Source organism: Dendrobates tinctorius, unplaced genomic scaffold (genome assembly GCF_039654945.1).
Source record: "Dendrobates tinctorius isolate UK_male_01 unplaced genomic scaffold, ASM3965494v1 ptg000015l, whole genome shotgun sequence".
NCBI classification, from domain to species: domain Eukaryota; kingdom Metazoa; phylum Chordata; class Amphibia; order Anura; family Dendrobatidae; genus Dendrobates; species Dendrobates tinctorius.
Window position 1 is genome coordinate 58,209,904 of NW_027361683.1, and position 17,843 is coordinate 58,227,746.

Here is a 17,843-nt window from a genome sequence, read left to right on the forward strand (position 1 = left end):
TGATGTCACCACCCAGCTCTCTCCCATTGGCCCTACCCTCCTGTCCGTCAAGGCCATAGTCCCGCCCTTCCTCCACTTAAGCTCAGCTCGCCTCTGTCTCCACTGAAAGTGGTGTTTACCCACGTCCAGGAGGACCAGGCTGCTCTGATATTTTCAACTATTAAGGTAACTACCTCGCCATTTATAGTGACACTCACAACTTTGATATACAGCATACTTTACTGCTGTCTTATGTCATCCTACATGACGTTTACCTTACAGATTATCCTACGTTACAGCAGCATTCTAACAATTTGATTACTGGTATGTACCATTCTGTAACACCACCTAATTGACCTTATGTATACACTTTAACAGCGCCAATCACTTCTTTTTAGGCGTTATCAGTGAATAACATAAAAAGCGCCCTCCTTCAACCTAATTTCAAACATACTAGCACGGTATGTCTTATCCTTTTCTCCTTCAATCTGAGCACCCAAGATATATTTTTTGGTCTCTGGTGTAGCATTTCTTGTATAATATTGTATATATCCACGACCAAATTGCATTTTATGTGATTTTTGTACATACTTTATTTATTTTTGTTTATTTATTTATTTTTTTCACACTGTAGTAACTGATGAAGGTCTATATTGACCGAAACGTTTTCTGGTACTACAATAAACTGCCTCACCAAGCATTAAGTTGAGTGCCAGGTTTTCATTTTATCATATATGGTTTGGGAACCTAACTTGGCACCACTACAGTAGTGCACACGGTGTTTTCTACCGCCTACCCATTTGACGCAGCCTGCCAGCCCACAAGCCCCGCCCACCCATTTGACACTGCCTGCCAGCCCACAAGCCCCGCCCACCCATTATTTGATGCATCCTGCCAGCCCACATGCTAAGCCACGCCCATCCATACACTCTCCTCTGCCCAGCCATACCTCCACCAGTCAGATTCTAGAGCCTGGACGTGTTTATTTGGAAAGCTTCTATTGTACACACCAAATGTGATCGTAGGAGTCCATTAGCAAGACTGAGGCCAAAAGACTATTAATATAAAATAATTAAATGAGCTAGCAACTCAATATATGTTTTTCTCAGGTTACAGATATGCGCAGTGTTGTATTCCGTGAACGTACATCAAGGGATCAGTTTCCGGGTCAAGGTCAAAGTGTTGGGTGTGCAGAGAAGAATCAGATTGAGACTAGTGTGATACAAGGTATGGTAAAAATTAATATTGTTAATAAAACTGAAGCACGTCAGTGCATCTGGTTGAAAAGTCCCAGGCTCTATCCTTAACATAAGTTATAGTGTGACAACTAATCGCAACACATGTAGTGTGAGCTGCATGGCAGTTAATTCAGCTACAAATAAATGTCTCCTGCAGTTATCACTCGGCCCTTTACTCCATACAACTCTACTATTTGTAATTAAGATTATCGTACTAATTCCTGAGATTTTTGTGACATTAATCCTAATAATGGCCTCCATGTCTGCCATATACAGCAGTCTATCGGATTCCTCCAGGGGCTACCTGTCAGTCAAATACTGACAGGCTTAAGAATACACTGTACAACATAGATTATATGGTGTATTATGAATGAGATCAAAGGAACGCATGTTCAAGTCCCCTTATAGGGCTAGTAAGTATTGTAAAAAAAAAAAAAAAAAGGTTTTAAGTGTACAAAAATAAAACAAGTATAAAGAAAAAACAGATCACAGTTTTAATAAGAAATAGAAATAAGAAAAGTTAAGTTTTGAAAAAAAAAAAAAATCTACAAAAAGACATTTGTCATTGCTGCTTCCGTACTATAAGACTACTTGCTATTGAACCCGTTCTACGCCTGGGTGGCTAGCGTTTTTATTGGCACATTTCCGGTGCCACTTTTTTAAAATGCACACCTGAACTCTGGCGCCATTTTATTGAAGTAGTGTACTACAACGTCAACACAGCAGTGTGCATGCATTGGTGATAGCGATAGTGCCAATGGGCAGTTCTTGTGCACTGCTATGATGACATTGTAGTACATTACTTTAAGAAAATGGCACCGGAATCAGTGCATACCACGCCATTTTATTGAAGACACTGTATATGCAAAGTTGCAGACACAGTGTCTTAAAAAAATGGCGCAGAATAGAGCTGTATGTGCATACGCTGACTTCGGTGCCATTTCATTGAAGTATTATACTGCAAAATTAAAGGGATCCTGTAATCAGAAATAACACTTATAACCTGCAGATATGTGGTTAATCTGCAGGTAAAGGCTGCTTTTACAATTGCCGTGCTTTTGCGGGCCGTTTTTGCGGCCCCAATAGATTTCTATGGGGCCACAAAAACAGCCCGCAAAAATACATTGGAGTGCCGTGATGGCCGTATATACGGCCGTGAACAAATATCGAGCTTGCTCGATATTTTTCACGGCTCACGGACAAGGCCTCCATTTAAAACAATGGTACCGCAAGAACAACAGTAGCTTGCTTTTGCGGTACACCGTATTTGCGGATCGCCGTTTTTTTCCCCTGCAATTTGTTACAACAGGAAAAACCGGCGATTTGAGAAGGTTTTTTGCTGCCTGTTTTTGTGGGAGACCGCAAAAATCACAGCAATATGGCCGCAAAAAGCATGTCATGTGTAAAAGCAGCCTAATAGCGTTATTATGCGGCCCAGTGCCTGCACGCAGCCAAATGCAGTGGGGAGACAATAAACTTTATTCTTCCCTCCAGCATTCAGTTTCAATCATGGAGGCAGGGGTGGTGCTCTGAGTATACAAAGGCGGCTGCTGTAAGTGTACCCTTGGCCCTGACACATGGTTACAGTGGACGCTCTGTATTCTCAGAGCGATGACTGACGGGCACCGCCCCTGACCCCATGACTGAAACTGAATGTTGCCCCATCTTGGTATATGCTCCCCAATCCTGGTGTTTACTACCCCATCCTGGTATATGCGCTCCCATCCTGGAATATGCTGTTACATCCTGGTCCCTCATCCTGGTATATGCTCCTCCATTCTGGTATATGCTCCCCAATCCTGGTATATGCTCTCCCACCCTAATCCCTCATCCTGGTATATGCTCCCCCATCCTGGAATATGGTCCCCCAAAAAACAAAACACTCCTACTCACCTTTCCCCTGCTTCCCTGCTTGAAGCCGTCTGCATTATTTAAATAAAATGGCGCCAGAGTCAGCGTATGCGAATACAGCTCTATCTGGTGCCATTTTGTTGAAGACACTCTGTGCAAATCTGTCTTTAACAAAATGGCACTGGAGATTGCGCTATGCGCAGGCACTGACTCCAGTGCCAAAATACTCCTCCAGCCTCGCCAGAGATCGAGGTATGTCCTCATAATGCCGTAAATTGTGGTATGCGGTCAGCGCCTACGCATACCATATTCTCCGGCGCCACACTTTTCCATCCTCATCCTCCTCCCTGTCACTGGATGTGTCCTTCTGAGTCCTGCAAGTCTATAGAGGCTTCAGACAGAAGGACGCATCCAGCATGATATTATAGATTTAATTATTTACCTCGGTCGGCGAACAATGCAAAAAAAAACCCATAATAAGAATTTAATAAATAGTGATAAAAAAATTGCCTGCACCCCAAAATGGTAGCAATAAAAAGTACACCTTATTGTGCAAAAACAAGACTTTATACAGATTTGTTAACTAAAAAATGTAAGAAAGAAATTTAACACTGCAGCGTTGCAGCGCTGCCGTCCTGGGTTCAAATTCCACAAAGGACAACATCTGCAAAGAGTTTGTATGGTCTCCCCGTGTTTGCGTGGATTTCCTTCAGGTTCTTCGGTTTCCTCCCACATTCCAAAGACATACTGATAGGGAAATTAGATTGTGAGCCCCTATGGGGACAGTGCTGGTAATGTCTGTGAAGCGCAGTGGAATTAATAGCAATGTATAAGTGAATAAAATGTTTCCATGTTTACGGTTTTTTTAAATTAATTCTTGTGATTAAAAAGTTGTATGAACCCAAAACGGCTGTGTGTATAGACAAATTAAAGATATGGTTCTAAGAATATGGCGACCAACAAATTTTGTTAAAAAATTGTTTTTCTATGCAAAAGAAGTAAAACAAATAACAACATAAATTTGATTAATTTGATATTCTTGTAATGACATTACATGTCAGTTGTACAGAAGAGTAAACAGTGTTTAAAAGGAATCTGTCAGATATCCATGTTTTTCCAGTATGGAAATAAACTGTTAAGATCTATGGGCCGGACACTGATCTACATGAGATTCTGCCTCCGGAGATTATTTTATATGAAAGGAGGTTGTTACTAGTGTGATTTGTGTAACTAACACAGAGCAGTAGAACTGAAACTTGTCTTATAACAAACACGTTAGCAGCTGCAACTCTAACAGTTCTGCTGTACTGCAACAATATTCAACTCTGGCTGCTTGTGATATAATCCTACTTTACTGTTAGTTGCCTATCTTGCATCGGTAACTCCATCTTTGAATAAAATAAGGTCTAAAGGCTTAGTTTCATGCAGATCAGTGTCCGGCCGATAGCCTGGAACATCTCATTTACATATACGAAAAATGTGAATTTCTCTGGAATAAGACATCAGATCACAGATATCAAAGTATCCTTTTATTGAGTTTTATATGACCTGCATTCCCATAGAGACGGCTTAGGAGGCTTTATTCTACTGACAGATTGTTTTTCAGTCTGAGACTGTCTTTTCAGAATACAACCAATGTAATTAATGCTAAAAACCTATAAACAATGTCCATGTGGCCAAAAGGGACACAACCCTAGACCTAAACTGCTATACCGAAAAACAAGAGAGGATGTTTAATAAAGAAAAAATTGCTGAAAAAGATATTTATCCAGTCTTATTTAAAATTGCTGAATATTATATCTCGAGATCCAAATACAAATATGAGAGGATTTCATGATCAATCAATATGAATTTATTTGCACATATTACATAACAGACAAAAAAGACATGACTGTATTCAGTAGAGGTATCAAAAAGATCAGCTAAAAAAGACAGTGCTAATAGAAATTATAGATAACAAGTATTTGCACCGGAAAGAGAAAAAAACAAGAAAAACAGGTGTCTCATATCATCTGACCGCATGGAAAATGTAGATATGTCCGCAAAAGAATAAATAGAGTTAACAGACCTATCGGTCTGAAAGGAGGGCTCAATAATCAAGAGATATATAAGATGTAAGCAATAGCTAAATGAGTCCTACAAGTAGAGCTAAAGATAAATAGCCTGTCAGTTCTGCTGAGTAACATTCAGAACAATCCTTGCGGACAAGTATTACCTTGAGACATGATGTCTATTGCATGCAGGGGTGCAGAGACTCGAGAGCCTCTTTTTTGACTCGCGTTTCACCTCCTTCGGTTTCATCAGGAGGCATGGTTTGTTATAAAGGCAGCGGTATATGTGTAAAAATATGTACCCATCCGTCAATCGGAGCGTAGCCCTGCGTGATGCTCCACTCCGTGACAGAGCAAGCCGGCGCGCGCCATGGACGACGAGTAGGAGGACGTGCGTCATCGCCTCCTATCACCATGGCAACGCCCCAGCCCTCAACGCCACAGCAGAGGCCCAGCACATGCATGGGGTACGTCTGCACAGAGGGAAATATCATCTCTTTGTGTCAGGACAGGTCAGCATACACGACGCATGACGGAGGGAGCAAGAACCACGCCCCCATCACCATGTCAACATACCAAGCCGGTGACGACACACAAGAAGGCAGTGCAGACGAAAAACTGATGAAGGTAAATATACAGAAGTTATGGAAGGTCCTGAGAGACTGAAAACATGAAGGTGAATTTAACATATGGTTACTACTGCAAATATATCAGAAATTATATGCAAATTAACAAAGGCTGCATATACAAAGAAGGCGTTTCACTGACATCTGATATTAAAGGCATATGACTGCCATCTAATATATGCACTAAATATTATTAGCACAAAATATGCTGAAAAAATAGAATGATAATCATAAATACATACAAGGAAGGAAAATAATACAATAAAAATAATTTATATATTGAAATATAAGATCCATGTATAAACGACTACAACAATCATAATATATATGTTTTGCATAGATTAATAAGTGTTAAATATATCAGATGTCTCTTTTTGATACCTCTATGGAATACCTTCATGTCTTTTTTGTCTGTTTTGTAATATGTGCAAATAAATTCATATTGATTGATCATGAAATCTCCTCATCTTAGTATTTGGATCTCGAGATTTAATATTCATCAATTTTAAATAAGACTCAATGTAATGAATGTTTTTCGCTCATCATCAATCTGATATTTATGGAATTAAATAATTACATTGGTACTTTTAGGTCCTTGGCTTTCTGTACAACAATTCTTAAACACACTTCCTAAATCTGTTATCCAAGGTGGTCGTGTCATAAATATCCAGGGTCCAATTAGATACAACCTGCTGGTATGTATGATATCTTGTTTGGTAATCTCATGATAAAAAAGTTTTCCTCTCCTCTCTTAACCATTTTATTTAGTAAAATGTATTCTCCCTGATAAAACATTTTAAAACGGCACACTTGAGGCCCTCATACACATTAGACTAATGTGAGATGAACTCGCTGAAATTGGTTCGGCACACTGCATAATGTGGGCGGCCGACTGATGGTCGGGGGAGATGTTGATTGCACATTTCTGATTTTGAACTGCCAATTGCATTGTTCACCTGGAGATAGGCTACTGGCTGACACATTAGCTGGTGACTTTCTTATGGAGAACTTAGGTGCACGCTGCCAAGTGAGCACTCCTGTATATGGGAGAGTTGTCTGAGACTCTACCGGTCAACAAACATCGTTGGATCAAATCTACACTCGATGTACATATTAGATTAAAGCGATTTTCCACTTTTAACGAAAAATGAAAGGGAAAAGGTGTGGGGGAAGTGAAAAGGAACAGGAAAAAGGGGATAGAAACAAAAAAAAGTGGGGGAAGAGAAGGGACTGGAGAAAAAAGGAGGGAGAAAAAGACCAAGGACTTAAGTAAAGAAAAGAAAATGGGAAAAGCTTAGAAAGTAAAAGAAAGAAAAAAGCGATAGGAAAAAAACAAGGAAAGCAAAAAGAAAAAACTGAAAAAGGAAAAAAGAAAAGGATCAAAAGAAGAAAGGGAAAGGGATCATAAAATCAAATAAAGGGAGTTTCAAGAGGAAAAAGGGAGAATGGAAAAGGAGAGAGAGAAAAATAACATTGATCATATTACAGATGACTAGATCTCACACGATTGTTATACTCAAGCAATCAGATACCAGGGTTGGGAATATCCCCAGAGTTTGGGGTCACGCATAACAAAAATACACCTCCACAAGTTTACATATTGATGGTAGTTAATGTCTCCTACATATGTATAGAAATGGAGAGAAACATTCTAATTTTTGCAGTGACTTCATCATAACCTGGACGGTATGTAAATTGCGTTAACTGCATTAATAGGACTACTATTGAGAAAAAATATTGGCTCTACAGGACCCTCATTGTAATTCAATCCTACGAACAGACAAAAGCATGGATTATCAGATGAAAGGAAGAACATTATATGCATTATTCAGACTGTTGGGACTCATAGTATTTAATTTATGAATCCACATATAGTGGAGAAAATAAGTATTTGATACACTGCAATTTTTGCAAGTTTTGCCACCTACAAAGAATGAAGAGGTCTGTAATATTTATCGTAGGTACACTTCAACTGTGAGACAGAATCTAAAAATACAAACAAGAAAATCACATTGTATTATTTTTAAATGAATTGCATTTTATTGCATGAAATAAGTATTTGATCACCTACCAAGTAGCAAGAATTCTGGCTCTCACAGACTTTTTAGGTTTTTTTTAAGAAGCCCTCCTACTCTGCACTCATTACCTGTATTAATTGCACCTGTTTGAACTTGTTACCTGTATAAAAGACACCTGTCCACACAATCAATCACACTCCAATCTCTCCACCATGGCCAAGACCAAAGAGCTGTTTAAGGACACCAGACAAAAATTGTAGACCTTCAAAAGGCTGGGATGGCCACAGGACAATAGGCAAGCAGCTTGATGAGAAGGCAATTATTAGAAAATGGAAGAAGCAAAAGATGACTGTCAATTTTCCTCAGTCTGGGACTCTATGCAAGGTCTCGCTTCGAGAAGTAAGGATGATTCTGAGAAAGGTCAGGCATCCGCTCAGAACAACATGGGAGGATATGGTCAATGACCTGAAGAGAGCTGGGAGCACAGTCTCAAACATTACTGTTAGTAACACACTGTGCTGTCATGGATTAAAATCCTTCAGGGCATGCACAGTCACTCTGCTCACGCCAGCTTGTGTCCAGGCCCGTTTGAGAATGACCATCTGGATGATCTAGAGGGGGCATGGGAAAAGGTCATTGGGTCAGATGAGACCAAAATAGATCTTTTTGGTTTTAACTTCACTTGCCGTGTTTGGAAGAAGAAGGATGAGTACAACCCCAAGAACACCGTTAAAAACCATGAAGCATGATGGGGGAGAGCTCATATTTATTCGGTCATCCATGACAGCACCACCTGGGAGAGGGGATCCGCCCTCCAGGAACAGGAAGTCCTACAGATACATAAGGGCGGCTGTCATGAACTCATTTTCTGTTCCACCAGCTGAGAGTTCCCCTTCCGTTCTCCCTCTGGTGGTGACAAGAGGTAGTGTGGTTGGTTTAAGTGGTAGTAATTTGCCACCTGATAAGGAAGATAACGATTGGATCTCTGGAGTATCAGACTGGATATAAGACAGCCGACGCCCTATCCGGGTGCTGGTGATTCAGTCTGCTTCTCAGGTCCTGGACTTCATCTCTCTTCCAGTCTTCTCAAGTTAAGTTTGTTTTTTGCTATTGTTCACACTTGCGCTTGTTGGTCAATTCAGTTTTTTTTGTAATCAGCCTGCCCCTGCTGGGGCTATGCTGAAATTCCACTCCTATTAATCAGTATTTGCCAATCTGCTTTTTGTCCCTTATTAGATTGGCCTCTTTTTTGCTCTGTCTCAGAATATTTCAGAGTGCTGATATAGGTTTAGAAGTCTAGTGACTTCAGGGTTAATTTTGCTATCAGAAGTGTTGGACAATATTTTTGTAGGTTTTTTTGGCAGATTGCAGACAGTGTCTTTCCTTTTCTGTCCTTTTTAGTTAGCTGAGCCCCATCGTTTGCTCAGCCTATTTTCCTGCCTTTGTTTGTATTTTCATCTTGTTTCACCGTCAATACATGTGGGGGGCTGTCTTTCCTTTGGGGTCTGCTCTGGGGCAGTTAGTTTTCCTCTTTTCCTGCTTTAGGCTTATGTAGTTCTCCGGTTGTGACGAGGCGTCTAGGACCAACGTAGGAGCGCTCCACGACTGCTGCTAGTTGTGCGGTTAAGATCAGGGATCTGCAATCTGCATAGTTACCAACTTCTCTGGTTTTCTGAGACTTAGCTTTTGTCTTTTTTCCCTCCTCAGTTTCCCATTCATAACAGGCGGCACCTCTCCCACGCATCAGTTGGTTTCCTGTTCCTGGAGGACAGGATTCCCTACGGATCATGCCATCATGGATGAGGAATCCCCAGGCCGGCTGTCTGACTGAGGTAGCGGGGGAGGTCTCCTACCTTGGGCAGTGCGGAGTCCCCTGGAAGTGTCACGGTGGCCCGCACAGGGTTCCACGTCAGTGTGCGGGGCAGGTGGGAGGGGGTCCGGCGGGTGCCCGTCTCCTGGGCCGGCGCCGGCAGGTAAGTATGTCCTCTCCTCCCCTGATCCCGGTCCTTGTTCTGGTCGGTGCGGTCCCCCTCAGCCTGGATCGCGGTCGGGGGCATGCGGCTGCACCTCGGTGGTGTCCGGGGGGCGCTGTGTGTCGGGTGCCGCCATGGCGCTGGTGGCCTGCGCGTCCTCGCGCGCGCCCGTACAGGAAAGTATGTGGCGGGGGGCGGGGCCGGTTGCTCTGGTGGTCTGCGCCTCCTCGCACGCGTCCGGACTGAAAGTGACACGGCAGGGGCGGGGCCGGTGGCCTGCGTGTCCTCGCGCACCCGTACCGGAAGTGACGCGGCGGGGCCGGTGACGCTGGCGGCCTGCGCATCCTCGCGCGCGCCCGGACCGGAAGTGACGCGGGGGGACGGGGCCAGCGGCGCCGGACCGGAAGTCGGGTGCCGGCAGTTTTCTCCCTCCCCGTGCTTCGCCGGGCGAGGGTGCCGGCAGAGTGGTGGGGGCAGGGGGCACGGCACGCAGAGGGAGGGACATCAGGGAAAATGGGGGAGGGGGGGCAAAAATCAGCCCCTGGCCACATCACCTGTGAACCCGGATTACTGGGGGAAAAAGGGCACAGAGGCACTGACGAGCGGCTTCAGCTCAGATGCAGGATGGACGAGCAGGAAGCTCCCATGCCCCAGCTGGACAAAGAGCAGGAACGTACCTCAGAGAGGTCCCAAGCCAGCTCCCAGCAAAAGAAGAAACGAACTGGACAATCCGGCCATAGAAGCTCCTCCAGGCCGAAGGATCCAGCTCGCCCCCCCCCATGATCCGGTACCTACGCCTTCTGCTCAGGGTAAGAGATCTTCGTGAATGTACCCTGACGCAGTGTCCTCCTTATGTTTTCCTCCTATAGGGAAAGAGATGTACTGACAAGGCAAAAAGCAAAAAACAGGGAATGTGCCCTTTGCAAATGCCCCTTGCTGGATGCCTACCCTAAGAGGCTGTGCCAGTCATGCATACGGTAAAAAAAAAAAAAAAAGGGGGGGCGTAGTCTCAGAGAAAAAAAAAATTACAGGCATACTTCCTTACTCTGTCCCCCTCCTGTAGGTGGCGGAAGAAACCCCTGACTTCGCTACAAGTCTAAGGGAAATAATCAGGACGGAGGTTAAAGCCCTAAAATCCGTACCCCAGTGGGAGTCGTCTAGGAAGAGAAAGAGGGCGAGTTTTTCAGGGTCAGGCTCTTCAGTTGACCCTAGAGGGAATGAAGAGTCCTCAGAGCCCTCCACCTCTGCGTCTGCGTCCTCTTCAGAGGAAGACTCCAGTCGTTTCTGCCTAGGTCTGGAACAAGTGGACAAACTAGTCAAGGCAGTCAGAGCTACCATGGGGGTAACAGACACCAGACCTGAACGGTCTGCCCAGGACCTAATGTTCGGGGGTTTAGACCCCAGGAAACGTAAGTCGTTCCCGTTAAACGACAAGGTCCAAAATTTGATTAAGAGGGAATGGAGGAAACCTGAAAGAAAAGGCTCCCTACCACCAGCCTTTAAACGGCGATATCCCTTTGAGGACCCTGTGGTGAATAAATGGGATATAGCCCCGAAATTGGATGCAGCAGTGGCTAAGGCGTCCAAAAAATCCGCTATCCCCTTTGATGACATGGTCTCGTTAAAGGATCCGCTGGATAAAAAGGCGGACTCCTACTTGAAAGGCACATGGGAGATATCGGCTGGCGCCCTGAGACCGGCGGTCGCAGCTACCTGCACGGCCAGATATATGATGGGTCTGGCTGGACCAGCTAGAAACGCAGTTAGAGGACAGAGCCTCGAGGGAATCTATCTTGAAAACCCTACCCACCATCCAGGATGCGGCAGCCTTTTTAGCTGACGCTTCGGCAGATTCCGCAAGAATGGCGGCCAAGGCCGCAGGGCTATCAAATGCAGCCCGACGGGCTTTATGGCTAAAATGCTGGCCCCGGGGATATCCAGGCCAGATCCCGGCTGTGCTCCATCCCGTGTGAGGGGGAATATCTATTCGGACCAGTCCTAGATGAACTCCTGGAGAAGGCTGGCGACGATAAAAAGAAATTCCCTTCTATGCCCACCCCTTCCTATAGACGTCCCTTTGCTAGGAAGAGATTTTTTCAGAGGAGGTCAGAAGGGAGTATTGATAAAGGTAGCAGAGGTGGAGAAGGGCGAAGACTTCTACTCCCCCCCTATTTTTGGTCCGTAAACCAGATAATTCCTACAGGACCATAGTTAATCTGAAAGCATTCAACAGATACCTGGTCATTCGGCCTTTCAAAATGGAAGCGATCAGTTCCACAATAAAGTTGCTGTTCGAAAATTGCTTTATGGTGGTGTTGGATTTAAAAGACGCTTATTACCATATACCCATCTTTGCGTCTCATCAGCGTTTCCTTAGAGTGGCAGTTCATTTGGAGGGGTCGTTAAAGCATTTTCAATATGTCGCCCTTCTTTTTGATATAGCAGTCGCCCCCGGGTGTTCACTAAGGTTATAGCGGAAGTTATGGCCCATCTACGGGAGGCAGACATCCTAGTAATCCCCTACCTGGATGACTTCCTTATTGTAGGCAAAACAGCAGTCCATTGTCTGGATCAATTGCAAAAAGCAAAATCGGCTTTGGAACGATTAGGGTGGCTATTAAACATTAAGAAGTCCCGTCTACAGTCCATGAAGGTCCAGCAGTTCTTGGGCTTAATCCTAGATTCGCAGAATCAGGAATGTCGTCTTCCACCCGAAAAATTAGTTCGCCGACGTCAGCAGGTCTTGAACGCCTCCAATAACCTTACCATGTCTCTCAGGAAGGCAATGTCCCTCCTGGGTTTTCTCTCATCCTGCATCCCCACGGTCCGGTGGGCCCAGTTCCACACAAGGGGGCTACAGGGCGAGGTTTCACGCCATCAAAAGATCCTGGGCGGTTATCTAGAAGGCCAGTTGACTCTATCCCAACACACTTTGAGATCATTTGAATGGTGGCTAGACGAGAACAATCTAGCCAGAGGGGTACCCTGGGAATATAACATAACCCGAGTAGTCGCCACAGACGCAAGCCCTACGGGTTGGGGAGCCCACATGGGGAAAATCTTGATCCAGGACCTGTGGGAGGGCCATCAGTTGGGAATGTCCTCCAACCTGAAAGAGCTAACAGCCGTATAGCAGGCAGTTAAAAACCTTCTTGTGTATCTACAGGGTCGCCATGTTCGAATATTCTCCGACAATCAGGTCACCGTGGCTTACATCAACCGCCAAGGCGGCACTCGGTCCAGGACCCTGATGGAGGTAGCAGAACGGCTGTTCCAGTGGGCAGAGCAACATCTCCTATCTTTAACAGCTCTGCACATAAAAGGAAGGGTAAACACCACAGCAGACTTCTTAAGCCGCAACCTTCTAAAGCAAGGGGAATGGTCCTTAAAAGCGTCCATCTTCAACCAGATAGTACAAAAATGGGGGCAGCCAGAAGTGGACCTCTTCGCCACCAGAGAGAACAAGAAGGTGCTTCAGTTCTACTCTCTGAATCCCAGGGAGAACCCTCTGGCAGTAGATGCTCTTCTAATCAAATGGGACATCGGCCTAGCATACGCCTTTCCTCCCCTGGCTTTACTACCCCTGGTGATGAGGAAAGTCAGGAAGGACAAAGCGAGGATTATAGTGATCGCCCCGTTTTGGCCCAGGAGGGCATGGTTCTCATGCCTCAGGACCATGTCGGTATCCGACCCTTGGGACCTACCAAACATCCCAGACCTCCTGTCCCAGGGCCCAGTTTACCATCCTCAGGTAGCTGTCCTACATCTGACAGCGTGGATTTTGAGCGGGCACTGCTAAAAGAGAGAGTTTTTTCCCCGGCCCTAATTAACACCCTGCTAAAAAGCAGAAAGCCGGTTACAACCAAAATCTACGTGAGGATCTGGAAGAAATTCCTTCAGAGCTCAGGGGTAGTAGCTGGACAGTCCACTCCCATAGCACAGATCTTAGAGTTCTTGCAAAAGGGTCTGGACATGGGACTCTCCACCAGCACCCTTAAGGTACAGGTGTCGGCTCTAGGGGCACTGTTCAACTGCAACATCACCAGTAACCATTGGATCAATAGGTTTATTAAAGCAACAGGCAGGTCCAGACCAATAGTGAGGAATAAATTTATGCCATGGGATCTAAACCTAGTTCTTACGGCCATGACCGAGGCCCCGTTTGAACCTATCTCATCAGCTTCCACGAAAAACCTGTCCCTTAAAGTGGCTCTCCTGGTAGCGTTGACATCAGCCCATAGAGTGAGTGACATCCAGGCACTATCTAGACTTCCTCCTTACATACAATTCAGGGATGACATGGTAATTCTTACACCCGATCCAGCATACCTGCCTAAAGTAGCCTCCAGTTTCCATAGAACTCAGGAGATAGTTCTTCCATCCTTCCTCCCTAATCCCACGAACGATAAGGAAAGGAAATTACACACTCTAGATGTTAGGAGATGTCTCCTAGAGTACATGACAGTTACCGACCCCTGGAAAAGAGATAATGCCTTATTTATTTCCTATCAGGGCACTAGAAAGGGCCTTAGGGCTTCAAAAAGTTCACTAGCGAGATGGATTAGGGAGGACATTTCTTTAGCATACACCTCAAAAGGCAAACCGGCCACTGGCAAGCTGAGGGCGCATTCCACCAGGGCCATGGCAACCTCTTGGGCAGAGAGATGGGAGGTCTCGATTGACCAGATATGTAAGGCAGCTACTTGGTCCTCTCCGAGCACCTTCTACAACCATTATAGACTAGACCTGGGTGCTTCCTCAGACCTCTCCTTTGGAGTCAGGGTTCTGCAGGCTGTAGTCCCTCCCTAAAGTAATTATTACTCTCTGTAATTCTCTCAGGTGGTGCTGTCATGGACGACCGAATAAATTCGTAGTTACTCACCGGTTAACGGTATTTTTCGGAGTCCATGACAGCACCCGTATATTCCCTCCCTTTAGTTTAATTTGGGTGTGCACTTCTTCCTCTTATATGTACATGGGTATTTAATAGTCGTGTAGAGTATTGTATATAAATTATGCTATTAACCATTGTGGTCCTCTTTTGCCCTGTAAACCATCTGATGCGTGGGAGAGGTGCCACCCTTATGTATCTGTAGGATTTCCTGTTCCTGGAGGGTGGATCCCCTCTCTCAGGTGGTGCTGTCATGGACTACGAAAAATACCGTTAACCGGTGAGTAACTACGACTTTTGAGGGTGCTTTTTTGCAAAGAGGATGACTGCCCCATATTGAAGGGAGGATGGATGAGGTCATGTATTGCAAGATTTCGGCCGACAACCTCCTTCCCCCAATAAGAGCATTAAAGATGGGTCATGGCTGGTTCTTAAGAAGCATTTGAAGGTCCTGGAGTGGCCTAACAAGTCTCCAGACCTCAACCCAATAGAAATGCTTTGGAGGGAGCTGAAACTCAATGTTGCCCGGCAACAGCTCAGAACCTAAAAGATCAAGAGAAGATATGTATGTGTTAGGCGTCGGGTTCCTGTCGCTGCACAGCAGAAATCCCGAGCCTTGCATTCGGCAGTCTCCCATTCCTCTCCGACTGCAGAGGGGGCTGCTCAGCAGACTCATCGATTCCGCTCTGCTCAGACTAGCTCTGTGGGTTTGGTTGGTGCTGCCACCTCTGGTCCAGCTATAGCAATGCATGCTGGTCAGCAGCGAGCTACTCCTGGGACTAAGTCCTCCTTTTGGTCCACTGAGCATGCCCGTGGGACGATCTCTCATTGGAGATCGGAGATCACATGCTCAGGTCCTTCTCCAGCTGGGATTGGACCATCAGGAGGGTCAGGAAGGTCCCGGAAGGACGCTGCTATAAAAGGTTCGCATGGCCGCTCGGCCATGCGATAATATAGAAAAAGATTAGACCATGTGGAGTGAGTGTTGTATGCATGTATGAATGTCTCTGGTGAATGACTCATTATGAAACCCCTACACTTGGTACGCATGTGTTGTGTAGCTTAGCCTGCTAGCGCCCAGGCTGAGGTCCAGTTAGAGGCCGAGTCAGAGACTGCCATCAGCATTCACCGGTGGCTTTGTCTGTATGCCACTGTGCACATAGTCTGCACTCCTCGGTGGTCAGCGTCCATTAGAGGCATCCGCAGGTGCGACGCCACACGCTCAGTAGGTCTAGAGGGACTCAGACCTCGTGTCCTTGGGGCTGAGTTCTGGGACCATTTACTGAGCGCTCTCTTGCCGAGTGCTGTGTGTTTTAACAGGCTCCGGCATTTATGTTTCGCGGTACAGCGGCTCTGTGACGTAACAGAGTCTGCTCCTGTTCACACCGGGTAACGTTAACCCACGTGTGACCTATTGTATACCGCTATATACAGTACATCCGCCATTGCTAAACAGCAGTTTACCACCTCTGCATGGTGGACCCCGGGCTACGAAAGCACCTTATTATTATTTTATTATTTGGTGCGTTCCGCCAGCCCTACCAGTATGGAGAAGTTGACCAAAATCCCGGCTGCAGTGTGTGCAAACTTGGTCAAGAACTACAGGAAATATCTGCAAACAAAGGTTTCTGTACCAAATATTAAGTTCTGTTTTTCTATTGTATCAAATATTTATTTCATGCCATAAAATGCAAATTATTTATGTAAAAATCATACAATCTGATTTTTTTGGATTTTTTTTTAAGAATGTCTCTCACAGTCGAAGTGTACATAAAAATTACAGACCTCTCCATTCTTTGTAGGTGGAAAATATCATGTCCCATGATTTAGAATCATACAGATAGTATTGCATTTTATTATATTGTTGTTGTCATTACTGTGTATAGATCTGTCCCTTTTAGAGGTTGTCTCCTCCCCCCTCGCATGTGACTCTCATTTCTGTAAGCCCTCCCTTCTTCTCCATCTTTGAGTCTATCTCCATCTTGGAGACACGCGTTTTATACAGCTCTGTATATGGAAAGTCTCTTTTTCCCTACTGTAACTGTGGATTATGCAAGGATTCAGCTCAGAATAAACCTTCTACTGGACTCTTCAAATGTGCTCTTTTCCAGTCGCGTTAACCTCTCTGTGGACATCACTAAACGTGAGAAATGCTAAACAGACGCCATGGGATGGCAGTCTAAGCACCCAACACTTCCAGTTTAGCTATGGAGGCAGAATAGGAACACTTGCAAAATCGCCAGTGTATCAAATACTTATTTTCCCACTGTAATTTATTTTCGGCCACCACCTCGTCTCATAGGTGGTACAAGGCCGATTAGCTGAAACCTCAGTTGACTAGTATTATGTCTTTTCCACGATCCAAAAATAGCAGCGCATGTTTGCTGAATCAAAAGCACTGCCGTTTATTGAACGCAGGTGAATCTCTGTGTTGGTGAAATTTCTCTTGCAGAGACGCTGGTCTAGAAATAGACATTCTGTGTTCTTTAGAGATGTGCCTCATATCCGTCTCCGCAGGTGAGCCACGGGCGTCTGTGGATGCATAGTGGACATGGGATTGTTAAAAAATCCCATCCACTATGCTGTAACAGCTGACCGCTGTAGGTTTGATGGTGTATAAGTACACAGCATCAAACCAGCAGCGATTACTGATCAAATGCACATACCCTTAATCTGTAAATTGTGATGTGCATTTGTATTCAGCCCCCCCCCGATTCAATGCTTTGTAGAACCATTTTTAACTGCAATTACTGCTTCAGTTCTTGTGCGGTAGGTCTTTAACAGACTTTACACATCCACAAGCCAAAATTTTTGCCCATTCTCCCTTGCAAACTATTTTTAGCTCACTGACCTTGGATGGAGAGCATATGTGAACTGCAATTTTCAAGTTTTGACACAGATTTTTAATGAGATTTAGGTGTGGACTGTGACTGGGCCATTCAAACACATAAATGTGCTTTGATCAAAACCATTCCATTGTAGCTCTGGCAGTATATTTAGGGTCATTGTCATGCTGGAAAGTGAACCTATGCACAAGTCTTTTGTAGCTCCTAAAAGGCTTTCCTTTAGCATTGCCCTGTATTTGGCTCCATCCATTTTCCAATCAACCCTGACCAGCTTTCCTGTCTCTGCTGAAGAAAAGCATCCCCACAGCATGATGCTGACACCACTATGTTTGACGGTGGAGATTGTGTTTTCAGGCTAGCATGTATTAGT

General features: G+C 44.9%; 1 protein-coding gene across 2 annotated transcripts in view; it reads left to right on the top strand.

Annotated features, from left to right (window-relative positions):
- UBXN11 (UBX domain protein 11) overlaps positions 1 to 17,843 on the top strand; it is a 522,546-nt gene that overhangs the window by 489,236 nt on the left and 15,467 nt on the right. Inside the window, exons 10-11 of one of the 2 annotated variants that reach the window (XM_073564588.1) lie at positions 1,089 to 1,206; positions 6,337 to 6,440. The exons of the other annotated variant lie outside the window; for it this stretch is intronic. Of the exons in view, the coding sequence (XP_073420689.1) occupies positions 1,089 to 1,206; positions 6,337 to 6,440 (222 nt within the window). The remainder of the gene's footprint in view (positions 1 to 1,088; positions 1,207 to 6,336; positions 6,441 to 17,843) is intronic. 2 annotated transcript variants of the gene reach the window in all.